The sequence below is a fragment of the Myodes glareolus genome, chromosome 5 (assembly GCF_982192425.1).
Source record: "Myodes glareolus chromosome 5, mMyoGla1.1, whole genome shotgun sequence".
NCBI classification, from domain to species: Eukaryota; Metazoa; Chordata; class Mammalia; order Rodentia; family Cricetidae; genus Myodes; species Myodes glareolus.
Window position 1 is genome coordinate 89,419,665 of NC_142030.1, and position 26,740 is coordinate 89,446,404.

The window sequence follows — 26,740 nt, forward strand, 5'->3', positions numbered from 1 at the left end:
GAGAGATGGCTCAGAGGTTAAGAGCATTGCCTGCTCTTCCAAAGGTCCTGAGTTCAATTCCCAGCAACCATATGGTGGCTCACAACCATCTGTAATGGGGTCTAGTGCCCTCTTCTGGCCTGTAGGCATACACACAGACAGAATATTGTATACATAATAAATAAATATTAAAAAAAAAAAAAAGCTAAGTCTGAGCCCGTGAGGGACTGAGTCAGCCAGCAGCGTTCCTCCATGATTTCTGCTTCAAACTTCTGCTTGAGTCCCTACTTTGATGCCTCTCAAGGATAGATGATGACCAAAAAGGGAAGAAATAACCACTTTCTTCCCCCCTTTTGGTCAGTGTGTCTTCCCACAGCAACAGAAAGGGGGCTAGAAGAGCTGAAGACAGCAGAAGATGCCCGGGCCACAGGAGGGAAACCACCCACTCTGCAGTTCCCGGGGTGAGGCGGGGAGAACTGGGTCCGACCACAGAGGGAAACTGGGAAAGATGCTGCCAATGAATACATGACTGCGTGACTGAGCAAGGTAGGCTTTTAGGTCACTGGGTCATGGCATTCGTAGGCAACCCTGAAGCCCATGGCAGTGGCCTTCCCACATCACCAGGGCACTGAGACAGGCAGAATCCACAGCTATTTTCATAGCTGTGGAATTGACTGTTCCAGAAGATATCAGCCAAATCCAGGGACATCACCCAGGGACAGATTAGAGGAAACAAAGGCCTGGTGGTTATAAGGTCCACCTACTCTCCTTCCTTCCCTCTCCCGCCTCAGGCCCAGGCTCTGGAGTCAGACCTGTACCCTTAGGAACGTGACCTGGGGGAGTTTCTTTCCCAAGGACCAGTCTGAACATGGGAAACAGCCATGACACTCAGTGTGGGATTAATGCTGAGGACACCACACACCCAGCCCAGCTGCCCAGAACAGAGCCTGTTGCCCATCTATGTGAGTCCACCTGCCCATGGCTCTATATTCCCACATGCTACAGCAGAGACTTGTAATGGCCTCATCAGCCCCACCCTAAAGTGACCAACTACCTCTGCCCCCTAGATGTCACCCCCTTCACCACTTTCACAGTGGAGAGAGGGAGGCAGGAGTCTTTACTCCCTCCCTACTCTGCCCCTCTGACCTGGAGGCAATCCTGTCCCTTGTACCCCTCCCGGTCTGTCTGTCTGTTTGTTATGTTTTCGGAGACAGGGTTCCTCAGATAAAGCAAATGATAGCTAGATGATAAGAGATGGAGAAACTGACAGGGAACACTCACCCCAGAGAAATGCAACAGCGGAAAACCATGGCCACCTGAGAGCTGGCAAGAGCCAGGAGGTGCTCAGATCAGCACGGAAGCTGGCACTAGAGTCACAGAGTTCTGGCTGTCCTGGAACTCGCTTTGTGGACCAGGCTGGCCTTGAACTCACTGAGATACATCTGCCTCTGCCTCCTGAGTGCTAGGATTAAAGGTGTGCACCGCCACCACCACCTGACAAAATTTTATTTTATGTGCATTGGTGTTTTGCCTGCATGTCTGTGCGAGGGTGTTGGGTCCCATAGAATTGGAGTTACAGACAGGTGTGAACTGCCATATGGGTGCTGGGAATTGAACCCGGGTCCTCTGGAAGAACAGTCAGTCTCCCAGTCTGTTTTCTACCCAGCGGGCAGAGCAGTTCTGTGATGAAAACATAAAACCCCACAGTGCCATTTTGCTGTTGTTGCTGTTGTTTTGAGACAGGGCCTCAGGTCTCACCATAGTCCCAGGTGGGCAGCCAACTGGCAATCCTCTTGCCTCAGTCTCTCAAGGGCTGGGATTCCAAGCAAGCATCGCTAATGCCCAGCTAGCTTTTTGTTTGTATTATGGTTTTTATGTTTGTATTATGGTTGTATTATTGTACATAGCCTCATGATAGCCTTTGGGACCATGTGCCAGGACCGGCCCTCACCCCTCTCTCTCCTGTGCTGTAGAATATTATTTTAAGATGTATTACATTTGCATTTAGGCTGTGGAATATTTGTTTAATGATGCAAAGATGTGTTGCATTCCTTTATGTTGCATTTGTTTAACTCTGTGAAGCTGTGTTACTGTGCCTGTCTGAAACACCTGATTGTCTAATAAGGCGCTGACTGGCCAATAGCTAGGCAGGAGAAAGAATATGCAAAGCGGAGAGAATAAAGAGGAGGAAAAAATCTGGGAAGAGAGATCAAGGAAAGAGAGAACGAGGAGAGGAGGATGCTAGGGGTCACCCAGCCACCCAGCCGGCCACGGAGTAAGAGTGGAAGTAGATTACAGAAGGAAGAAAAGGGAAAAGCCCAGAAGGAAAAGGTAGTCAAGACAATTTTTTAAAAAGCTGGCTAGAAATAAGCCAAGTTAAGGCCTGGCATTTATAAGTAATAATAAATCTCTGTGTGTATTTATTTGGGAGCTGGGTGGTGAACCCCCCCCCCCAAAGAGTCAAAGAGTAAAAAACAAACAACACTCCTGGAGGTCTCCCAGCTCTCCTTCCGGTCACACCAGGTTCCCAGCATATCCCAAACATGCCGACACTGCCTGGGTCCTCACAGCTGCTGTTCCTAACTGCCCTCCCCCCGCCACCGTCCACACAGCTCCCATCCTCAGAAGCAAAGGTCAGCACAGGTGACAACATTCAAAGCAGCGCCTCTGCCCAACTACGGCACCTCATGCTCCCCTTCCCAGACCTTGTTTCCACCACCTGATCCCCAGTGACACTTTAACAAGTGCAAGGAGTTTATAGGTGCTCGCTAAGTAAGTGACAAGGACTGGGTGGTGGCTTTTCCACCCATGAGGCCCACACTTGCTGTCTTCGAATATCTCAGTGTGAGCGGCTCACCAACCAGTTCCACAGCACTTCAGAAAGCAACGGTCCTCTGTCGTTAGATAAGGGACAAGGCGGGTGTCCTCCGCTCCCACAGATCTATGGAAGCCAGGGGAGAGGAGGCTAAAGATCCTGCCTTGAGTCTCCACAGGAAAAGGAGGTCCCAATAGGGAAGTGCCTGGGTCAAGGTCCCATGGGTGACTGACCGCAGAGTCTGTCTCTGGACCCTCAGTCCTAACTGCTACCGCCACCCTGCCTCACACAACTGCATCCTCCCGCTTGGGCACATTGCTTGGGCCCAGCAATGACCAGAAGGCAGCCAGCTGAAGGCTCGAAGATGATAAATGAACCACACTCCAGGTGCTCCCAGACCAGAGGCTCTCCTGCCTGGCTGGCATCACATGACTAGGGAAGCATGAAATGGTGCCATTAGGCAGAGGAGTCCAAGGTTGCTCCCGAGGACCCCGGCTGAGGTGCTCTGCCAACGGGGCCTGGAGTCGGGGCCTGTAGAGGGAAAACCAAGGAAGCGGCCATTTAAGTAAACAGGATAGGGCTGGGTCTTCTCGGCATGGTCCCCATTGTGGCCCTGGAGACTGGCTGGCGTGCACATGGCCTTTGGTATCTGCCTGGCAATTTGCACTGCAACGTTACCCCAATGTCCTCTGTCACAGGGGGGCTGGGGATTGCACTTGGACATTGAGTGTCTATGTAAGCAAAGGCCAATAGGTTTATGTCCTAGAGTCCCTCCCTGTCCTCCAGCATGGGGGCTCACAGAGACCTCCTTCACGTGCCTCCAAAATGTCAGGTGGGTCTGATGCCCCACCCTAGTTGAAAGCACCTGTGTATGCACACGCGCACACAACTACCCTCTCTACGGTTAAATACGATTTGGGAACTGTGGACTTCTGCTGATTATCCACTAGCCCTGGCCTCGATTTAAAAAGATAAGGGCGAGCAGCTAGATTCAGCCTGTTTAATCTATCCCAGCACTGTGTTTACAGAAGCCAAGGCAATGACATGGGAATAGGCGAGCCAGAAGGATGACTGTCCCTGATGCCAGGCTGAAACGATCGATAGTCAAGGATAAATCCACAACTTTATGTTTGCACCAAAGCGCCATTCCTACATTGGACGCAGAGAATAAGGCTTTAATGAGTTAATTTTCTAGCTCACACTGAAAATAAATCACCCATTTCTTTTGAGTTGCTCGTGCGTGGCTGCCTGGACGCCCTCCTGGGTCAGTTCACAGGTACTTCTGCCTTAGTGCAGGGTTGCCACACCTCACACGCAGAAACGGGGTCTATTCTTGGGGAAGCTGCCTGCCCCAGGGTCCTAAGAATGGGGGGGGGGACCCAGAGTCTGACCTCAGTCTCTCCTGCAGCAGCAACAGTGGTTTTCCTTTTTTTTACATCTAGGCTGAGATCAGTAAATCCCAGGCCACCTGAGAGATGGCCGAAAGCCAAGGCTGCGGGCTGAGGCTCAGAATCTGAAGGCTGGGACTGAGCTCCCTGCCTGTTCAATTGCAGTGTGTGACCTTGGGCAAGGCTGCCAGCCTCCCTGGGCCTTAGCCATTGCACAGCCCTAAGTGAAGTTTAGCCACCCTGTCCTGCAACGTAAGGGCAGCTATGGTAAGCAAGGCTCAGAGCTATCAACCCACACCCAGGCATGCTTCTCTCTCTCTCTCCCTCCCTCTCTCTCTCTCTCCTCTCTCTCTCTCTCTCTCTCTCTCTCTCTCTCTCTCTCTCTCTCTCTCACACACACACACACACACACACACATATACACACCGTGCGTGGGGTCTGAGCACCCAGGAGCCTCTCAGACCTTGTGTGACAAAGTCTGAAGCCAAACTGAAACCAAAACATTCACCCACAGATGCATCACTTGGGTGACAGTGCCCGCATGGTCACCTCTGGACTCCCTCCTCCTGCCCACCCCTTCCACAGCCCACCAAGCCCTGCCAGTTCCTTCTGTACCCCGGACTAACCATCAGGGTTCAAGGCTGGGTGACCCATCAGGCAGGACCCTCTGCATCTCTCCGCTCTACCCCTCCAGCCAGGACCTTGGCTTGATCAGACAGAGTAGAAAAGCCACCACTTTGAAAGCAGGAATGAGGCCTCCTTGACCTTGTCTGCTAAGGGACTAAAATAGCCGAACCACTTGGTCAACCAGGTCACCTGCACCCCTATCGCCTCCAGTCCTGGAAGCTGCCTCAGGGCTCCAGAGGGCCCCAATCCCTCACCTGCAGGCAGCTTTCTGAGAAGGAAGGTCTGTTGCTGTCTGGGCATCTCGACAGTTGGAAGGAGGACAGAAGGGTGGGATCCCCACGTAGGTGCTAAGTGAGGACAGGTGGAAGCTTGGGACCAGCTAGAGAGTTAGTGGGAGGGAGCATGCGGTGGGGCACTGGTTATGGGGCCTTGGGGACCTTGGTATGGACATGTTACAGAGGAAGGGAAGTGAGCAGGACAGTGACACTCGGCCCTGGTCATGATCCCAGGAAGCATGGCTGGGGACAAGATTGCCCAGAGGACAGACAGACAGACACACAACTTATGCCGCGCATGAAGCACACTGTGCCTTCCAACTGCCCTGCTGCCCTTCACACCAGCGACGTCTTCATTTGGGAAGAATGCTCCTCCCTGACCAGGCTGCACAGGCGCCTCTGGTCTGAAAGCTTTAGGATGAGGGAGAAGGCTTTCAGAAGGGTGTGTGGTGTGTGCACACTGTGTCACATGTGATGTGCAGGTCTGTGGATATGGAATGTAAGATGTGAGGAGCGGGTGATGTGTGAATCTGTGGCATGTAATGTGGGGGCAGGAGTGTGTGCTATATGTGTAGTGTGTGTTGGGGCATGGGAAGATGGAAAGAGCTGTGATGTGTGGTGTGTGTAGTGGGTAGGGTTGTGAGTAGCAAGGGCGTGAGGTATACAGTGGGTGATACATATCAGACATAGTGGACGTATGTGTATGTGTGTAGCGCAGGTGACAGACGTATGAAGTATAGCATACAGTGGAAATCACATTGCACATAGTAAGGGGGTAGGGAATGGGGGTAGAGGAGTGAGTGACAGGTAGGATGGGAGTGTGGGTGGTAGGTAGCGGGGTGTGCACGTATGTATAGGATGTGACGTGCTGTGTGGTAAGTGGAGTATATACGGTATGGTATACGGAGGTGTTCCAGGGGTTGTAAGGTGCATTTGATGGGTAAGGGTACATGGTGGTAGGCTACGAAGAGCCCATGAGCCAGGGAAGCTCAGAAAGGTATGTAGTATGATGGGTGTGTTGTATATAGCAGATGTAGGGACAGGGTGGATTTATTGGGGTGTAATGGGTATGTCTACTGGGGGGCTACCAATGTGTGAGTAGAGAGAACAGCCTCAAGAACAGAGACTGTAGCTGGGTGACCGGCACAGCAGCTAAGCCTCCTTCCCTGCTTCCAGCTGCTTTCCCTGCTTTGAGCTGGTTGATCGAGCCAGTGGTGCCCCCTGCTGTCTGTCCAGAAGTCAGACTACTGGCCTGGGAAAGGCTCCTGCTCAGGGAAGAAGGAACAGAAGCAGGAGGGAGGCTGCAGAAGGTGGCTATGCTAACAAATAATGGAGCCTGACGGGCACCAGGATGTCTTCGACCTCAACTAGGAGAGGTACTGGCTCCATCTTGCTGACCCTTGGAGGGTACACAAATTACAAAAAACCTGTGTGTGTGCCCCCACACATGTGGACATCATGTGCTTGAACATAAATATGGCTGTGAACATGTCTTCACAGGCACCATGAGTGAGACGTGAAAAGCCCTGGGGAAGGGACAGCTGGGTTTCAGGCTCACCGCTTACCCAGGAAGCTGTGGTCACAGCTAAAGGCCCTGTGCTGGGTAATAAGGCTATCGTCTGACTGCTCTTGGAAAGTGCTCTGAATCTTCCAAGATCCCGAAGCCTCCAAGACCTGACCTGAATGTGGGACACTTCCATTCCCAGACACAAATAGCATGTGGGCTGCAGAATAATAGCCAAGGCTGCTTTCCCTACCCATGGGACAGCCAGAACTGAGCTCTGACCACAGGCCCACGCTCCGTCCAAGAAAGTCAGGGCTACTACACAGGCAGGTGAGTGAGACCCAGAGCCTTCTACCCCAGTTCTGCACATTCCTTTCCCAGAGACTGCCCACTTCTGCCTGGTGTCAGCTGCCTGTGCACACTGCCCAACTCCCCGCAGCCCACAAAGGCCGTTGAGGAGGAAATGGCTTGATTCTCCCTGTGTTTTCCCACCCCGTCCCAACTCTGCCCAGAAAACAGCCTCATAGCTGGGCCCAGCAATGGATAACCAAGAGTGGGGTCTCACCAGCAAGGGCTCACCAGGGAACCTCAGGAAACCCGAACGGCCAATCAGTAGTAGGGTGGCACACCTGCCACCTTGGAAAACCCCACCTGAGGGGAGAGGTGGGCAGCACCCTGGCCATCACCCCCACCCCAGGTCTGGCCAGGGAATCCATGAAATAACTTTGCTTACCAATGTCAACCTCCTCCAGCCTGGAGACTGACCCTTCCATATGCGGTTGAGCTGGGTATGTTAGCTGAGAGCTAACCATACAAGCTAAACCCAACCTTGCACCCAAACAGCTCACCAAGGAGATGCCAAACTCAGGCCCTTGTGGAACGGTGGAGCTGCTGTGACTTCAGGTGCTTGATAGAGGAGACAGCCAAGACCCCACTGTGAACCTCTGATGGCCTGGCACAACCAGCCAAGGGGGCTGCTTTCCTTCAGTCACCCAAAGCCTCCGAGGCCCTCTGAGAAGCTGGCCTCATGGGGAGGTGTGCCAGTTAGAGGCACAGGGGCTGAGGGGACATCACAGGGACTGAGGGGACATCATGGCAGCATTCACTCGTACCTCGCCACCACCAGAGCTACAATGACTCCCCCCTTACAAAAGGGGAAACTGAGGCTAAGCAGGGTCCAGAAGAAGGTGCCTGTAACATCTCACCTTTCCCAAATGATAAAGAGAGCTGCAACCCCAAATAATGGGCCAGGCTGGGGATGAGAAGTCTTAAGTCTGGGGAGCTCAGTCTATCCTGGTGGGTGATGGAGGCTCTGGCATTCAGAGAAGGGTCAGCCTGGGAGAACCATCTGGCCCCTTTGTTCCAAGAGTGTATTCTCCTCCCAGACACTGGCCAGGAGTAAGGACCAAGAAGTACCGGCCACTCTCCAGACAAACATGCCCATTACCGCCAGCACCCCTGACAGCTCACAGTATCCGAGAATGAAAATGGGTCATGCCAAGTCCTGGGGGCATAATTAGAGTCCCGGAAGCCAACTTTCTCCTGCATGACCTGGGGCTGGAACGGATATGGAAACAGGGCTGGGAGGGATGGAGCACGGCCTCAGAACACCAACAGGCTGGCAGAGCGAACAGTGTGGGTGCGATGTATACTGCAGAGCCCCACCTCGGAATCCTGTGGGATCCAAACCGATGGAAAGAAGTCAAGTAAAGAGCAGATGCCACCAAACAGGGCAAGCTAGCTTCAGGGGCCAGGGTGAAGCTCAGCTCAGCCACCTCCAGCCACGCAAGCTTGAGCAGTTGCTTAGCCTCTCTGGGGCCTTGTCTTTCCACCTGCCGAGTGGCATCAGAACAGAACCTGCCTCCAGGAGCTAGCGGGCTTGGAAACAGCGAGGGAAGCAGGATGTTATGCCCAGCTCAGGTTCCGGGGCCTTTGGGAACAGGCCTCCAAGGAAGGATTGCAACTGATCCAGCACGGGGGCAAGGCAGACCATCTACTAACCACCTACCATCTCCTAGGGTAGGCTCAGTGCCCTGTTGTGCCTTCTAGACCAGTGTTCTCAGCCTTCCTAATGCTGTGACCCTTTAACAGTTCCTTATGGTGTGGTGATCCCAGACCATGAAATTATTTTCATTGCTTCATAACTATGAATTTTTTGTTGCTATTATGAGCCATAATGTAAATATCTGTGTTTTCTGATGGTCCTACGCAAACCCTCTGAAAAGGTCGTTCAACACCCCTAAGGGATCACAACCCACAAGTTGAGAACCATTTTTCTAGACAAATTTAGACTTTTGCCCAAGTTGCCAAGCTTTCACTAGGAACCCCTCCTTCTCCCATCACGCTCCCAGCTGACCCAGCCCATCATCCTTTAGGAGGTATGGCTTGCAGCAAAGGTATTCCCTCTGCCCTCCGTGGCCCTGACCCTAGCTTCTCCCTTGCCTAAGCCTAAGAACAGTCCATCCTCCCCTACACCCCATGTATCCCAACATCAGTGACCTCATCCGCCATTCCCACTATACCTCCATTTGACGGTTCAAGTTATGAATTCCGTGTGGGTTCCTACTGCGTCTGAGTTAAAATGCAATTTAAAAGAGGAAGGAAAGCAGACAGGACACACAACGCAGGATGTCGGGTGGCCAGTGTCACACAGCATCCTGACTTCCCTCAGTGGTCACTCTCCAACACTCCCAGCTTGGCCAGGTGCTCCAGGACACCCCAGATAGGGTGATATGGGCACCACCCAGGTACAAGGAAAGGGAGCAGAAGCTAGGGCCCACTCTGGGGGTTTCCTAAGGTAGCAGCTTTGAGCCAAGGTTTTCAAGGAGACAAGTGGGCTCAGAAATGGTGACCAGGTCGAGGCAGCAGGCAGCATGGCAGAGTACCAGGTGGGAACCGAGAGCTTACCGCACACAACTGTCAGCCAGGGTGTTAACGGTGGCTGGCCGAAAGAGATGATGTCACTGCCCCTGTCTCTGGGTACCCCACCTCCTGAGAGCTACACACAGAGCCTGACCTGGGGGCAGGTGACCTCTCTAAGATCCCCTCATGGTGGGGGGGGGCACGAACAATGTCCCTCTCTGACAAGGAGGGAAATGCCCCGTGCTCCAGGTTCCCTGTCCCACACCAGAGAGGCAGGGGTGGCATGGGGCACCCACAGGAAAGTGGGAAGGGCCCTGTCACATGCCCATTGAGGGCATTGCCCTACAGAGCACACCCCAGGGCATACATCCACCCACATCACCTGGGAAAGTCCAGACAGCACATTTTATAGTCCCCAAGCCGGAGAGCATGACACGCCAAGGCTACGGAGTGAAATTGAGTCTGGCCTCCAAGCCAGTGCTCTCCCAAGCCCCCAAGCATGGAGCAGCTCCAGTATTCTGGAGCCCTAGGGGGCTGCAGTCACCTGACCCCTGGCTGAAACCACTGGTGTAATTCAACATTGCTAATTTTTCTGTCGCACACCTGATGACCTCACGTGAGGCAGGAAGACCTCTAATACCATCTCAGCTCGTCCCGGGGGCCCACTGCCCAAGCTGAGCGAAAGTCCTACTTCATTGGTCCCTCACTCTGAGTAACTCTGGCCCTGACCTAGACACCAGGCTGTTGCTCTTTGTAGAGGATGATTGGCACTTCCTCTGACCCCGCCCCCATTTCTCCTCTAATGCCGTGAGGGCTGGAGGTGGATGAACTCCTTGGGGGTGGGGTGTCTCCCCTCTTTTTGGTGTGGGATCATTGATTTAACATTAAGAATCTTTGCATAGTGAGTACTATCCAGCAATGGCACCACGGAGAAGCTCTGGAGATATGGGTGCCCTGTCATTAAGAGTGTGCCCAGACAGAAGACAGGACTGGCCTGGATGGCATCAAGGTTCCCTTTCTATCCGACAGTCTTCCAATCTCTGACATTTCTGTCCCAGACCTTGCTGCAAGCTAGCCTCCGTCACCCAGGTCCTCGGGTTCCCAGCTATCCTCAGAGAGAAGCAAGCAGCTGCCGGCATGTGGGGGGCTCCACTGTCCTCTTACAGGATAGGCTGACATGGGGGAAGATGGACAAAAACAAGACAGACTACAGCATAAGGAGGAAAAGCCTTTCTTGAGGATCTGAGACCTGCAGGCCACCCCCAGGAGAGCTGAGGGACCACCACTGCAGGACAGATCTCAGGACGCCATTGCTGGGTCCAGAGGGGAACCTACCCAGCTAGCCTCAGAGAGGGCAGGACCGTCAGGTGGGAAGGACGAGCCCAGGCAACTCCAGAGGCTGCTAGAGAGCAAGGTGACGGCTGCAGATGTGTAGCTGCGTAGATCATTAAGCCCACAGAGCTTAAAAATAGTGAAATGCGCAGGCAGCGGGGTGGGGGAAGGGAGCTGGGAAGGGCTGCGACTGAGCACACCAGAGGCCAGAGCAGCATGGGAAGGCCTCATAAGCAAGCGGAGAGCCCCTTGGTCAGCACCAAGTCTTCTGGGCGAGCCTACCATACAAGCTGACAGGGGGTTACTCTCCTCCCAGTAGAGGCCTGCAGCCCTGAAGCATAGTGTGATGAGGCAAACTGGGGGAGGCAGGGGCAAGGGGATCGTGAGTTCAGGGCCAGCCTGGGCTAGATAATGAGACACTATCTCTAAAACATAAGCCTGGTGTAACGGTGAACGCCTGTTATCCCGGGGCTTGGAAAATGGAGGTGGGAAAATCAGGAGCTCAAAGCTAGCCTGGGCTACACAGAATTTGAGATCAACCTAGGCTACAGGAGACCCTGTTTCAAACAAACAAACAAAAAAATCAAACAAAACAATAAAATCCTTGAGGGAAAGGGAGGGGAGACTATGGCTCAGAAGAAGACACTCATATAGTCTAATGGACCACGGTTTTGTTCAATGTCAAAGAGACAAGAACTCTAGATGAATGCGGAGTGCAGCTGCCCAGATATGGCACCCTTGGCTCTTCCGGGCATCCCACCGAGGACCCCTCAACACCACCTCTCTCAGTCTGGTACCACAGGCATCAGCACTAGACGGCCTTCACTCAAATCTTCCCCCTGGGCCTCCTTCCAGCGTGGTGACCTTGGAGAGGTCCTTTCTCTGCTCTCAGCTTGTTTCCTCAGCCATGAAATAGAGATCCTTCACGCTCCAGCACGCAAGGCTAACGACAGCACCCTGCGTGTCCCACTGAAACCTGGGAGGTGAGCCTGCTGGCAGGAGTGTGGAGTACAGATCATTGGGGGACACGCATGTCCCGGATAGTGTGGAATGCAATTCATGCTTTCACTAAGAAAGGGATGGGGAAGGTGCCCTGAGGATCAGAACCACTGACTCACAACGGACACATGCTGGGCATCCAGTGACACTCAGCTACCCCTCTTGTGACTCAGGAGGTGACTGCAGCCACTACAGAGGGAACAGGGCAGGGGTAAGCAGAAGGAATCTTGGAGAGAATATTTGGCCACAGAAGGTCCCTGCCTACAGCCAGGGCTTTGATGGAAGGGAGGCTTAGGGTAGGCTCTGCGCTCTTCCACATGGCCCAGGCCTGTTATTCTGTTGAAGAGGTGCTGCTGAGATACCCAGACCTGGGCTGCTGGGGGCATGAAGCTTACAGAGAACATGGGAACTGGGAAGACTTATTCTAGCTGTTACCGAACAATGGGGAAACCAAGGCACACAGATGGAAACTCCCTTCCCTTCCAGGCCAGGCTACTTTCAAGGGAGCCAGGACCAGACTCTGTGATACTCCAACATGCCTACCTCTTATTGGATGCCATCCTAAATGCTTTATGTTTCCAAGAGAACTGAACTGAGGGTCAAATATATTCCTAAAACCACACTGAAAGAGAAACAGAAAGTGTCTGGTCACCATGCCAGGATTCAGCCATGAGTAATGGAGGCACCTTCTGTAGGCCTGGCCGGGGCTCTCAGTGCTCTCCCCACTCTGCCTCGCTCTGCCCACACAGAGGCAAGTAAGAGTCTAGCATCCAAATCCTGACTCTGCTAACTGAAGGTCTTGCAAATGATGCCTCCGTTTCCTCTCTTGGAAAAATGAAGATGATTATAGCATTTGTGTTGACTAAGGAGTTATTCTACACGAATACTCATAGTAGGTCCTTAGGCTATAAATACACCGCTTAAGAATAAATTGTTCGAACTGGAAATATGGCTCAGTGGTTAGGAGTGCTTGCTGATCTTGCAGAGGATACAATTGTGGCTTTCAGCCCCCACACCAATCAGCTCATGACTACTTATAACTCCAGCTAGAGGGAATATGATGCCCTCTTCTGGCCTCCACAGGTATCTCACACACACACATGGAAACATGCACAAATACATATACACACATAAAACAAATCTCAGCAAGATGTGGTATCAATGTGCCTTTAACTCTAGCATTTATGAGGTAGAGGCAAGCAGATCTCTGCGAGTTCAAGGCCAACCTGGTTTCCATAGCTCTAAATCAATCAATCCATCCATCCATCCATCCATTAATCAGGCCAACAGGATGCCTCACCAAGTAAAGGTTCCTTGCTGCCAAGCCTAATGACTGCATTTGATTCCCAGAACCTTCATGGTGGAAGAACCAACTCCTGTGAGTTGCCTTTTGACCTCTACATGAGTACTGTGACATGTGCTCCCACAAATAAAGAAATACATGTAATGAAAGATGTATTTTTAAAGGTAAATAGTGAACACACAGCAATTCCAACACTAGGTATGTAGCCAAGAGAAATGAAAATACTGTCTCGACAGCCTCTGCCCCAGTGCTTATAGCATCACAGTGTCCCAGAGCTGGTGACCCGAATGTTTGTCAACTGATGCTATGAACACAATGCCTGTCCATCTAGATGCTATCACAAGAGGGGAAGGAAGCCCCGCCCAGCGTCGCAGAAGGCTGGAGCACCGTCTTACAGTGAGTGACTCAGTTTACATAAAGATCCCAAGGAGCAATGTTAGAGACAGAAAGCCAGTTATGAACCGGTTAGGGCTGGAACAATGGAAAGTAATGGGATTGTGACATATCTGGAGTTTCTGGTGTGTGTGTGTGTGTGTGTGTGTGTGTGTGTGTGTGTGTGAGAGAGAGAGAGAGAGAGAGAGAGAGAGAGAGAGTGAAAGAGAGAGAAAGAGGTGGGGGGAGAAAGAGAGATGTTCTGAAATTGAGTATGGTGAAAGTAAATCGTTGAAGTGTACATTTTAAAATAGGTAAGTTGCTTTGGCATGTGAACAACATCTCAATCAAGCTGTTTTTTAAAGGAGGTGGGTATATAGAAACTCCCATAAGTAGCACCAATCCCATTTTAGAAGTGAAGCTCAGAAGACTGGGCTGGGGCTGGGGGTAGACACTTTGCCTAGTATACACAGGACCTGGTTGAGTGCTACCCCCAGCACCATGTAAAACTAGGCAGGCGGTGTACACCTGTGCTCCCAGCACTCAGGAGGCAGAGACAATCGAGCACAGACCCAAGGTTATCCTTGGCTACCTAGTAAGTTCAAAGCCAGAGGTACATCAACCTTTTGTTTGTTTGTTTGTTTTGCTTTGTTGACAGAGGGTTTCTTTGTGTAGGCTTGGCTATCCTGGAACTCACCCTGTAGACCAGGCTGACCTCTATCTCACAGAGACCCACCTGCCTCTGCCTCCCAAGGGCCAGGATTAAAAGTGTGTACCACCGCTGCCTGGCAACTGTTCTTTAAAGAAAACAACAGAAATGAGGCTCAGAGTCACAAGCCCAAAGCTAGTAGGTTCAGAGTCTGATTTGGGACTTTGAAAAAAGTTATTATACTTATTATTTGTGTGTTCATGTTTGTGTATGGGGGGTGGTGCACAAACCAGAGCACATGTGTGGTCAGAAGACAACTTACTGGTGTCGGCTCTCTTCTTCCCACCGTGTGTTCCAGGAATGGAATTCAGGTTGTCAGTCACGACAGCAGGCACTCTGACCCTGTCCAGTAAATCTTCAAGTCCAGGGCTCATCTCTGAAGTTTCTCTATGGTCTACATCAGCCCAGATTCATGGAAGACCACATGTGCCCTTGAACGCCTAGGAAAAGTTAGATGTGGCAGCTCACACCTCTAATCCTGACACTGGGAAGCACCCCAAGTGTAAAGCTAGCCTGGGCTCCAACAGTGAGTTCAGAACAAGTCTAGGGCACATGGTAAACTTGAGACCAACCTGGATTATCTGGAAAGACGCTGTCTCAAATGTGTGTGTGTGTGTGTGTGTGTGTGTGTGTGTGTGTGTGTGTGTGTGTGTGTGTGTATTTAGTAAGGGAGACTCTATTACCCATACCAAGGATGCTACAAGGGAAGTTCTACCTGTTATCTAGCCCAAACACATCCAACTAACATAAGCATGATATATAGAGAGATTCAAGGTCAGGGCCAAGGTCATAGGAAACAAGTACCAGAGGAGAAACCCACAGTACTAGCCAATGTTGAAATCTCATCTAGTGAGACGTGGGAAATGGGGTACAGCTGACTCCAAGTCATGAGTTCACGATTGACTTTAGAAGTGACTTTGGCCAGGCAACTTCATATTTGGGGCTCTTGATGAGATTGTATTTGGGATACACTTGGGGAATGATCCCTAGGCAGTCCTTTCTAAGGCCCTGAGTAGTTCTGAAATAATGCACTCCCCTCTACCAGCCTGCCAGTCACCCCACATGACCAGGTAAAGAATTAAGGGGCAGTGGGCATCTCCCAGTTGCTGTATGTATAGCCTGGTCACCTCACAGTCTTTTGTAGATGCTGGAGATCAATGAGAGACCTGTAGCCTAATTGTCAATCTAATACTGTTAGGAGGAGATTCTGCTGGCTAATTGTCCCATCTCAGGAAGCAAAGGGACAGGTGCACTTCAAACAGCAAAGAGGCTGGATGTGATGTGGAACCAAGGTCTTGATTCCCAGCCGCCCACTCTGTGCTGTTGGCAGGGTAGGGAGGGGAAGGCTTCACCTCAGCCTGTCCAGGGCTCTCAGACAGGACATTCAGGCTTGAAGGGAGAACCTCTGCCCTCCTCTCTGCTTGGCCAGCAGGGCTCAGCAGCACGGCAGTGCCTTGTCTTGGCACTTCTGAGCACAAAACCACCAAGCCTTTCCCTGAGCAAATGAAGACCAGAAAATGAGCAACCAGATTCAGCCAAAGCCACCCAGAAGCCAAATGGCCTCACTGGGAGAACAGCCCACGAAGTCTGGTGCCAGGGACTCAGTCAGGATGCCTGTGTGTGTCCAGAAGGGAGGCAGGAAGAGGCCATCCTGTGGGTGTGCCAGGCCTGCTGACTCTGCCGGACCATCATGCACCGCAGGACACTGGGGGAGATGTGGGAAGACTGACCTCCTTCATTGCGTTTTTAAGAGGGAACTACTGAGATCCAAGGTAAGTGGAGAGCTGTAGTTTGCCTACAATCACACATGGGCAGTCCTCCATACTCCAGATCCTTCCTATCAAATTCCCTCGCACCTTGCCTCCCCCACTCCCAGCTCTGAGCCTCTTCTCTTCAACATGTGCTCTTCTGTTTTATGAAACACCCAACAGTGATCATGGATGCATCTTACGGTGTCATCTTCACGTCTCTAATATCTCCCAGGATCTAGATAAATATTAATACAGTAAATCCTCACATCACTCCTGTGGGTTTCAAACTACTTTATTTCCACTTTTACACACAGGGAAACTAGGATATTAAAACAGTTTAGTCAAAGCCGCCCTGACAAAACACTGGAGGAGCTGGAATTAGCACACAGCCATCCACTCAAATGCCTAGCCTTAACACCAGTCGGCCATTGGGTCCAGTCACACTCAAGATGGCCAGAGATCCCGTGGGTTCCAGGAGTCACAGGAGTCAGGAAGTGTGCTAGCGCTGGGCGCCTCATGTTGGAGGGAAGGTCAGGGGCCAGGCTGCAATCTGTCCCTGGCAGGCGGCTACCCTCAAGTTCGAGCTGAAGGCACGCTTGGAGTTGGCAGCCTCATCCAGCAGCTTTGATAGGAGCAACACTCCTACTGATGGCTTCTTGATCTCTCCTGCTGGGGCTGGCGGCTGAGACCAGTGTTATTCTAGGGTCAGGTAGCAATGCTGACAGATCTCAGAAAGTGGGCAAGTTGAGCTGATCACCTCCCATGGGTGCCCACCCAAGTCCTGCAGATTCACTAACCACTGGGGATTCCCACAGCTGAAGTCCTTCCTTATCCCTCACACAGACCATCCTGCTGGAGGAGAGCCCTGTTAGCGCAGAAAAAACCCATCTGCCTCCAAACGCACCCTTTGTTAAATTGCTATGACAAGAGTCCACCAGCCACGTAAATCAAAAGAAGCCATTCAAACAGTTGGCAGCTGCCATGGGTCCAAGAGTGTCACTTCAGCGGAGGGAGGCAGCATGACCCTGTCCTCTTCCGTCCCCTCTGCAACTTCAGGTCAGAGAAAATGGAGCAGGATTGTGAGAGGAAACCGTGCAAAGGTGGTGGCGTGACAAAGGCAAAAGAGAAGGCCTTCTCCGCCTCTCCTGACCTGCCAAGGACACGCACATCTGTCCCTGGGTTTGGAGACCCAAATAAGGAAGCCTGCCTTTCTGCGCCTTTGCAGTATCTTCTGCAGGCCGCTCAATGGACCATCTGCTGCCAGGCCTGTCTACAAAAGCCTCAAATCCCATATCTCCAGGGGGCGGAAGCTGGGGAGGCATCTGCTTACAATAAAGGGAACTTATTAGGGGGAGAGGGTTGCCAGGAGGACGCGTGGGCCAGGCCAGACCAGTTCAGGGTGCACCCAGACACACAAAGGTTTATTCACTGTGGGGAGCCCAAAGGAAGCAAGCACTGGGTCCCCAATGCTACCCTCCCTGCCCCCACCCAAGTCCTGCTGTCCTTTGCCGCTGGGCAAATATTGACTTTCTTTCACTTGGCCGGCAGTGGAACTAAGAGCAAAGCCCTGACTGCGGTCTTCCTCTGGGAGGCAGAGCAGGCTGGCAGGCTGGCAGCTCCAGGCAGCAGCCATCCCAGATGGGTCAAGAAATCAGAGCTGGCCTTAGAATCAGACGTCTGTCCTTTGGCCTTTGTTTTGTCTCCACTTCCAAGCCCATGTGGGCTTATTCTCAGGTTCTGGCTGCCCTGCTGCTGCCAGGCGGCAGGTCTGGGTTGAGAGGGGAGGAACGGGGTGACTGGTGTGCCTATGGAGCTCTGGACTGGCACCGGGGAACTCTGTGCTAGCCCTGTATTCGCCTAAGAACTCAACAGTCTCATCGGCAATAAGGAGGTTCCTTCTCGGGACCCGCAGTCCTTGCTGCTGTCAAAGCACTGAACCTTGTGCTCTGATGCTAGAAGAAATGGAAAATAACTGTCTTCTGCTTAAGGAGGAAGATGGAAGGAGAGAGCGAGGGCCCCAAAGTGCTGACTCAGCTCCACCGCTGGTCCTAACACTTAGTGTGATACTGGGCAGAGTTCTCCCTCTGCGTCTCAGTCCCCACAATCAGAGCTAAAAGAATGAATGGAGATGGCCCCCAGGCCCACCTGGGTGCCTAATTCTGACGTCCCCTTACCCAATAACCCCAGCGCGCAGCAACGCCCTGGCTCCATCTGCATTTCCTTCAAGACTTCATTCCTCAGGCTTGTCTCACAGGAACCTTGAATGGGAGGGTGCAGCCCCTCTGCCCTCACCGACAGCCTCATTCGGCCAGCCATCCCATGGCTGAGTTTCCCCACCATAGGCCCTATGCCCAGGGCAGGCACACTCCAGGAAACACAGTGCACTCTTGAATACCTGTGTATGGCCGCTGCTGCAAGACAGTGAACTCTGATCTCCCTCTGTATGACAGAGAGCTCCAGGCAGCGCCTATGGTCACAGTAGGCACACCTCAGTTCCAAGAGGATTCCAAGAATTTTACATAAATTATCCCCATGTGTTCTTCTTAAGAACCCTAAAAGGCAAGGAACCTGATCCCCATTTCACAGATGAGATAAATGAGGCTCAGAGACATAAAAGAACTGGCCTAAATCCACAGTTACTAAGGAACCTCTAATCTTAGCCATCAGGACTCGCTGGACATGGTCATCATCTCTCCCTAGGCTCAGTCACAAGGTGGACACCAAGGGATGTGAATATTAGATGCCTGAATGACCCCAACAATCCTCCCAACAGCCAGCAGGACCAGCACTGATTCTCCTAGCTGGCCTTCCACTTCACAGCAGGAAGCTGAGACCCAGAGAGAATATTAACTCACACAAGAAGTCGGGGGTAAACCCTGCCCCTTCTCTCCCCTTGCATTACGCCTGCATGGTCCGGTGTGGGCTCCGGACCCTGGGAGTCCTCCTGGTCTCTTTGCTGTGCTCCCAAGCCTAGCCTCTCTAGCCATCAGTTAGCTCACTCCTGGATGGTTCGGGGGGGGGGCAGGGCATAAGCCCAGGAGAGACCAGAAGCGGCATTGGCTGAGGAAGGCAGAACTGAGGTGAAGGAGATAAGAGTGTAAAGTCAGTGTCTCCTCCCCATGAAGCTCCTACTGCACAGCCTGGTGGCTGAAGGAACAGGGGCAGCTGCTCCCACACCCTGGGGAAGCTTTGGGCTCCTTGGGGTTGATCATACTGCAAGTCCCCTAGCCCTCACCCTGCTCCCCATGGCCACTGCTTCCCGCTGCCCCACTGCCTGCTTGCCCAGGGCTTTGACTGATACAGTGAATAACGGTTGTGGCTCTTTGGCTCTTCTGGGAGCCACACTGTATTAAGCACTTCCCATGTTTCTTCTTTAATCTCCATAGGAACACTAGAATCCTGTCACCTTTATCACTATGTTTTGACGATGAAGTCCCTGAAGTGCAGAGATATGAAGGTGCTCACTCAAGGTCACTGAGTAGCAGCCAGCAAAATGGGGGCTCCAGAGGCGGAGCCTGGGAAAGGGGTCCTATTTCTCAGAGCATGACTCAAGGGGATAGGAAGCAGGGAGGAGCCATGCACTGGGAGTTCCAGGAGCCACCTGCTCCCATCAAACACCCTTCTGGTATTCAGGCACCAACCCTGACCTCCAGACAGTCTTCGGAGATAGATGGGTTCTGGGGTATTCTCTGGCTCAACTTTCTCCATAAACAGGTGAGGAAGAGGTTTGTCCAAGGACACATACGCTCATACAATTAGAAAGTGGAGCCTGTGAACTCAGTCTAACTCTCTTATTTTCACCCAGGAATCTTCCTACAGCATCTGAGACCCAGGTTAGGAACTCATTTCAGCTGAAGTCCCAACAGGTTCTTCCCAAGAACCTCAGTGAGATGTGCAGACAGTCCAGGCTATGCAATGGGCTGTTACATCTCACGCTGGAGATCTTCCTAAGCAGGGAGGATTCTTGAGGTGACCGGACAGCAGAGCAGGCAGTATGACCTTGAGAAGCCTCTGAGGCTCCTTTTTACCCCAGGGACCCTCTCCCCAGGGAAGGCTATACCTGTGCAGAGGGTGGGTAAGCAGCTCTGGGCTGACACGGGCCTGCCTTCCTCCCAGGCTGGAGACTCTATGAGGAACAACGGTCAGGGGACAGGCTGTAGACCTCCACCCACTGGGAAGGTTAAAAGGCTAGCCTTCTGTGCCTGCTTCCTCTTCCCCTTCAGTTGGGACAGCAGGTGTCGGGCTGGGGGAGATCCCAGATCCTCAAGTGCCCCAAATCCCCAATTCCAGATGGAAAGACTAACGCCCTGTGTGGTAAATTAGTTACTCAAGGTCAGCAAACAGGTCAGAATGGAAACCTTCTGACTCCCCCTGGGGTTCTGGGTTCAGAGTTTCACACTGCCACCCCTCCCCCTCAAGTGTGCATGCACAGTGCTCTCTGCAGAGGCCAAGAATCAAAGGCAGTGAATTCCAAGACAGAAGCTTGGCAGGCGTACTCATTGGCTTGTTCACCAGAACGCCTTTCTCCTCATTCTCCCCGTGCATCATTCCCATTCCTGTGTGGTGCACCAGCCCCCTACATCCTACTGAGACTCCCAGAGGTCCACCATTTGTCCAAGGTCACACAGAAAATCCAGTTGAGCACTGCTGCCCACTCTCCCCTTCTGGGCCTCTCCTAGGTGCATGGCTGCTGGCCAGGATCCTTGAGAATCCTGATTCCTCCAATGCACAAAGCCACGGCACTGGTTGGAGGATGAAAAAGTTCTGGGGAGAGAACGGGGCAGAAAACATGACCGCAGAGTCTGGTCTGAAAAGATCAGGCCCATAAGAGGTACAAAGGACAGAGAGTCCTGCGTTCTGCGGAGTGCCAGCACCCCCACTGCGCTCCGCTCTGCGCCAGGGGGCTCCAAAGCTCCACCGCGCACGCACGTGGGATCCTCCAATTCATCCTCATTGCGGCGGGGGCGAGCAGGGTCCCCCACGCCCTGCTCATGCTTCTCACCGCACACCCACTCATCCGCCCTCCAGGGTACTTCTTCCCATGATTTCTAAGCTGTGAGTGCCCTCGCTTCCTAGCGAGCTCCCTGTCCCAGCACAGATGAGCTATCCTAGGCACAGCACTAGAACAGGTCGAAGTGGAGAGGTTCCTTAGATATTCAGGACATCTCCCCCGGGACAAACAAGTGGATTTCCGGAGCCCGATCTCACCAGGGGCTGGTCTTGCACTTAGTTTATACCTCAGTCAAGTGCCAAACCCAGAAAGTCATGGTCTCACTTGGTGACCCAGCATCAGGGGTCCAGCACCAGGCCCTGGGAAACTGCTGGTGTCCTGGGTGTGGCCTCACTTGGGACTGCGGGGCATGGGATGGCCTCGTAGGGTGCCCTGCTTGGGCTCCCTCTTACCCGGGGACGTTCCGGGAGCTGATCAGCGTGGGCTGGTGGTGGAGAAGGCAGCGGGAGCCTGTCGCCCCGAAGTCCAGGTCCCCTCTTCCCACTCCCGCGCCGGCCGGCCGGCGCTGCGGCTCTCCTCCCGCTCCCTCGCTCGCTCGCTCGCGCGCTCTGCAGTAGTAACAACCTGATCCGCTTCCCCCGCCCGCCAATTGAGATGCGCCTCACATCCGCCTGCACACGCGCGTGCGGCCCCTCAGAGGCGATCCCCGATCCTGATCCCGATCCGGATCCTGGGGAGCAAGGACCTGCACCTGCACCCCCACGCCCCTTTCTTCAACCAGGACAGTATGCAGAGGGTGGCAGAGAAGGGGCCATCCCGGAAAGATGCTGCCTAGAATCACCGGGCAGAGGGGTTTAACCGTATGCAGCCATCCAGAAGTTGCAGGCCGGGCAGCAGCTCAGACCCTGGAACCGCATGGGGCTCCCCCAGCTCTGGCTCTGCGGAGAATCCCCGCCGCCCACGCAGTGCCCTCCTACGACACTCCCCACCCGCCCCGCCACTGCAAGCTTTTCCAAGCTTCTCTGTGCTGAACAGTGGTTGGGGGAGGGGACCGAGAGAAGGGGACCCCCGCCTGTCAGAACTGCGGGGAAGAGGGGAGAGGAGTGACGTGCTTCAGGGATTCTGATGAAGGCTTTCCTGAGTCAAGGGAAAAAGGAGAAGGGAGGGGGAACAAAAGGCATACACTGAAGAGAGGGAAGGGGGGGGTGTAGTCCAGGGGACACTGCACCAGGTCTCTAGAGGGTGGAGTCAAGACAGGGTGCGGGTGGGGGTGGGGTAGGGGCGGGGTGGGGGCTTTCCATAGGTAACTAGGGGAGGGGGAATACGGAAGATGAGAAGATATCCTCGAAAGGGTAGTCTTCTGGAGCCCTCCCTGCTTGCCCCAAATCTTGCTTGCTTCTTGGGCTAGGTAGGGCTTCCACAAACCCCGAGTGGGGACATAGAGTAGCGAGTGACAGGGAGGCTTGGAACTGGGGTGCCCTCTCTTCCCCAGTGTTTTGGTCTTGCCTGTGCCTCACACTCACTCCCCAACACCCCCACCCCACGCACACACCCAGCTGCTAAGACCTAAGGCGCCCAGTCCTCAAGTGGCAACTCAGGCTTACCAAGACCATCCCACCCTCGCTCACGTCGGTCCAGCTTGCTCCACCCTCTGCCGCAGCATTCCCCTCCCCTCCTGTTCAGGACACTAAGTCACACAAGTTCAGGACCAGCCGCAGCAAGTGATCTGACGCTGCTGGGAGAACTGGCTTAAGCTTTCCAGGGTTTCCCAGGGCATCCCTAGGGGAGATGGGAAATCCACCATCGATCCCCTTCTTCCTCTCCCTGTCACCAGCCCCAAGACTGTATGCCATCACGCCTAGCCCAGCGACTGCGGGCTCCTGCAGCATTGCTGTTCTTTATGGGTGCTAGCACCTCGTTTTAGAAAGGTGCTGCTTGCTGAAGCCCACTAGGCTACAGAAAAGCTAACACTGGGGGACTCCAGGCAGCATGCCTGGGCGAGAGCATGTGTCCGGGCACCTGGCAGGGGCTGCACATGGATGCTGGGAAGGGTGCTCCCAGGTGGCCATTCTTCAGAAAGAAAGCGTGACCTGAGGGTCCAGAGTTCAGGGTCAGAATATACAGAACACTAGGGGTTGCTCCCAGATTAGAGTACAGGGTTTCTTTTAGCTAGGAGTGCCCAACAGCATCCACGCCTGGACGGTGGGAATGGGTGACATGAAAGATGCCTGGAGCTTACTCAAAACTGCTGCCGTGCAATTGGGTCCAAATCAGAGAAGTCCAGCTATAAGGCTAAATACCTGTTCAGTTTACAGGCTGCCTCCATGTGCCTGTGCCCTCCTAGGGTGAAGGGACAGCAGAATTCTGTTGGTATGTGTAAGAGTTGGGTGTCATCTGCAGGCAGGGAGCTGGGGAGGGGGGTGGCAGTGTCCTCTGAGAATGACATCTACAGTTGGCTCCCTTCCCTGACAGACCTTGATCTCTTAACCCAATCCGGTGGCTTCAGAGTGAGGCAGGAACAGTTCTTCATTACATGAAGGAATAGATGTCCCTCAAAATGTGGGTGACTCAACCAAGGAGTCATGGTGGCTCAAGGCTGAGCCTTGTGATTATAGATGCTGATCTTTCCCTAGTCCACATGGGCTAAGTACATATCTATATCCTCTCCCTCCTCCCCAGGTATTCCTTCTAGCTAATTGTCCTCCATCTTGGTCTATACCCTCCCCCTCCTCGCCAGGTATTCTTCCCATCATCCAATTGTTCTCCATCTTGGTTTATACCCTCCCCCTCCTCCCCAGGTACTCCTCCCATCATCAAATTGTCCTCCATCTTGGTCTTCCTGCAAGTTTCCTGCCCCAGAGCCTCAAGGTGCCGCCCCTTCCCACTCTCCAGTTTCACCCGGTTCTACCCTTGCCCACATCTCTGCCCTCAGCTGTCTACACGGCCCCGTAGGACCTGAAAGGGCCATGCTCTGCCCTGTTCCAGGACCTTGGCACATGCTGTGCTCTCAGAGCTGGGCACTGCCCTCTTCCCCCTCACCCTCTCACCATGTCAACCCTAGCACTGCTAGCCTCAGCTCCCTGCCCCTCCCCCTCCTTTGTTTTCATGTAGTACCTTGAGAGGCCTTCTGTTGATCTAGCCTACACACATACACACACACACACACACACACACACACACACACACGGGGGGGGAGGGGGCGGGGGGAGAGAGAGAGAGAGAGAGAGAGAGAGAGAGAGAATCCTCAGTAAGTACAGGCAGGAGGCTAAGTGTCCTCAAATGCTCAAATGCCAGGGCTTGCCACTGGTACCTGGTGTGACTTGACTATGCAACCCCTCACCTGCAGCATCGGAGTTTAACTATAAAGTGGGTCTGTTACCCTAAGGACTAAGGGAATGGTGGGTGTAAAGAGCCTAAAGCACTCCGTATGGGTGCTCGCTCCCACTGGTGGAGGAACCAAGCCTTCCTCTATTTCCAGCTTCTCCCTGGGACACTGAATCCTCGCTGCCATATCTCCCCTTCCCATAACACCTCACTTAGTGGCTCAAGAGCCCCTGACTTCTGTCCTAGACTTCCTGGGGAAAAGCAGACTGCAGCTGCTACCTGTTCTTCTCCTCTCCACCTGGCTTCACCCCTTCAAGGCTGCCACCAATTTTCTGCATTCACCCTGAGTTGGCCCCAGGTGCCAGCTCAAACCAACCCAACTCCCAGTCATGGTCACGCCTTGTCTGACCCAGGAGTGGCCAAGGAAGGGGCTGGAGGTTCTTGCCTCCTCCGTGACCAAGGTCACTCCCAAATAAGTACATATACTATGAGCAAAGTGTCTCCCTTCAGGTCCAATGAGATGGCAGCTCTAAGCCCCTCCCATACCGACAGGGAGCTGCCCTGGGTCTTTTGCCTGTTCCAGAGCTCTGGGGTGGAGTGGGGGTGGGGATCGTGCACAGAAGGGGTGCCCTGAAACCACTCTGCATTCCCCACTGTAGCTGCTCAGGTGTCCTCCTTCCTGTCTGTGTCACCTGAGCTGGCAGCTCCTCCCCCAGGCTTTACCCCAGGAGCACACCACAGCTGGTTCCCTGCAAAATAACATGAGGTTGCTGCACGCACATTGCAGAAGACCCCTTGCTGAAAGTTAGCCCCACCTCACCCCAGGCCTTCCAGGAACAAGGGCAGAGGGATAAAGGTGAGGTGAGATTCCTTGCAAAGAGCTTTAACTCCTGCAGATGCCACCACGACCATCACAAGAGCGGACAGAGACCCTCTCCTCCTCCACGTCCCCTCCCTCCTTCCACCCATTCTAGTCACTGAGCCATCAGACCCAAAAGCATCTGGCTTCACGGTTGAGAAAACTGAAGCTCCCAAAAGGCAAAGGACTTGCTCCAGCCTCTGGAGCCAGGGCCCAAGTCAGGATTCGAGTCCAGATCTGTGGGTTGGGACAGCCACCCACTTCCCTGAGAGAGACAGGACTGTCCAACACTGTGCCGCCAATTTTAGTATCTTCCTGTCACAACTTCACTTCCAGCTGTACTCAAAAAAGGATCTCTAAATCTCCCCGAACAGGGCTTTTCCTAGACATGAGCAGCAATTCCCAGGTCACCTATGTCGAGAACATTTGGCAGAGGGGCCCTGAAGAGGAAAAGGAAATTGGAGCTGTACACTGAGCCAATTTCCAGAGAATAAAAAAAGCCAAGTTACAAGTTCCACTGTTGTGGGAGGGAGGTACCTCAGTGAGGGTACCGCTCCCGGCAAGCCTACCCACCCGAGTGAGGGGGTGGGGAGGGCTAGCCCACGCACGGTGACCGCTATTGCCATCTAGTGGTCAGAACACCCACACAGCCTGTGTAAGTACAGTTGGATTTTTCCTGCAGAGAAAAAGAGAAGCAACCTGGAACTTTCTGTCCCACATTCTTTGCATAAGCATTCCCGAGGATGTACTGTGTGTCACACACACTCTTCTAGGCCTGGGAATGACAAACTGTAGGTCACAGTCCCTACTAGAGGAGGGAGGCACACAAGCTGCAGGGAGAGGACAAGCAAGTCCAGGGGATGGGGTGTGTCCATAGGATGGGGTGCTTCCCTGAGACCTCAGCAGGGCCTGCTCTGGAGAAACTCCCAAGGCAGACAGCCTCTCACTGGCACCTGGAGTTCACCTTTCACTGACTCCAATGAGAAGGCAAGGATGTTCAGCTTCATTCAGAAGGCTGAGCAGGGTGGGAAGGAGTCATGGGAAATGGAAAGGGACTCAGGAATTGTCAGGGGCGTGAACTCAAAGGGCCTTGGAGGTCAAACCTGTGAGCAATGAGTTACCGGTAAAGGTTTACATCGGGACTAGGCTTGGAGGTGGGGCAGCCAGGGAGCCCCAGACGGAACGTTGCCAGTACTGCATAGGTATGGGACAGATGACACAGGTGGCCCCTGGCAGGGCAGTGTGAACATAAAAGGCAGGGTGGCCTTGCATGACTAGAGGGCTCCAGCTGACTTGCCCTGGGAAGCAAAGGAGAGCTGGGCACCCAGGGCATTCTGGGGCTCTGCAGTGTATCTCTACAGCGAGAGTGGAGTCTATCACCAGAGAGCAGAGGGACTGTGGAATATGAGTTTGGCTTGGGGCATTCCCAGTCTAGAAGCCTGGGCTGCAGTCTGGAGGAAATACCATACAGGCACTTAGACGTGCAGATGTGGAGTTAAGAGAGAGGCTCTGGACAGGAGACATGCCTTTTGAAGTCACCTACCCTTGAATCCTAGAGAAAAACCCAAGGCCACGACTCAATGCTGTCCTGGATCACGGGGCTCGAGCTCTGGTTAACTCTCTTTCCCACCACTCCTCCTCTAGCGTTTTGATTCCTAAGCCAGCAGCACAAGCCCTTAACTCACAGCCT

At 53.3% G+C, this 26,740-nt stretch overlaps 1 protein-coding gene across 4 annotated transcripts in view; it reads right to left on the reverse strand.

The window, feature by feature from the left end:
* Positions 1-26,740, reverse strand: part of Syt2 (synaptotagmin 2) — a 116,878-nt gene that overhangs the window by 32,628 nt on the left and 57,510 nt on the right. The window contains exon 1 of one of the 4 annotated variants that reach the window (XM_087906505.1): positions 21,320-21,451. The exons of 2 other annotated variants lie outside the window; for them this stretch is intronic. Coding sequence is in view for 1 of the 2 variants with exons in the window: in XM_087906503.1 (XP_087762629.1) it covers positions 14,428-14,539 (112 nt within the window). In the remaining variant the exon portion in view is untranslated. Of the gene's footprint in view, positions 1-14,427; positions 14,570-21,319; positions 21,452-26,740 lie in introns of those variants that run through there. One more of the 4 variants, XM_087906503.1, reaches the window with a different exon arrangement.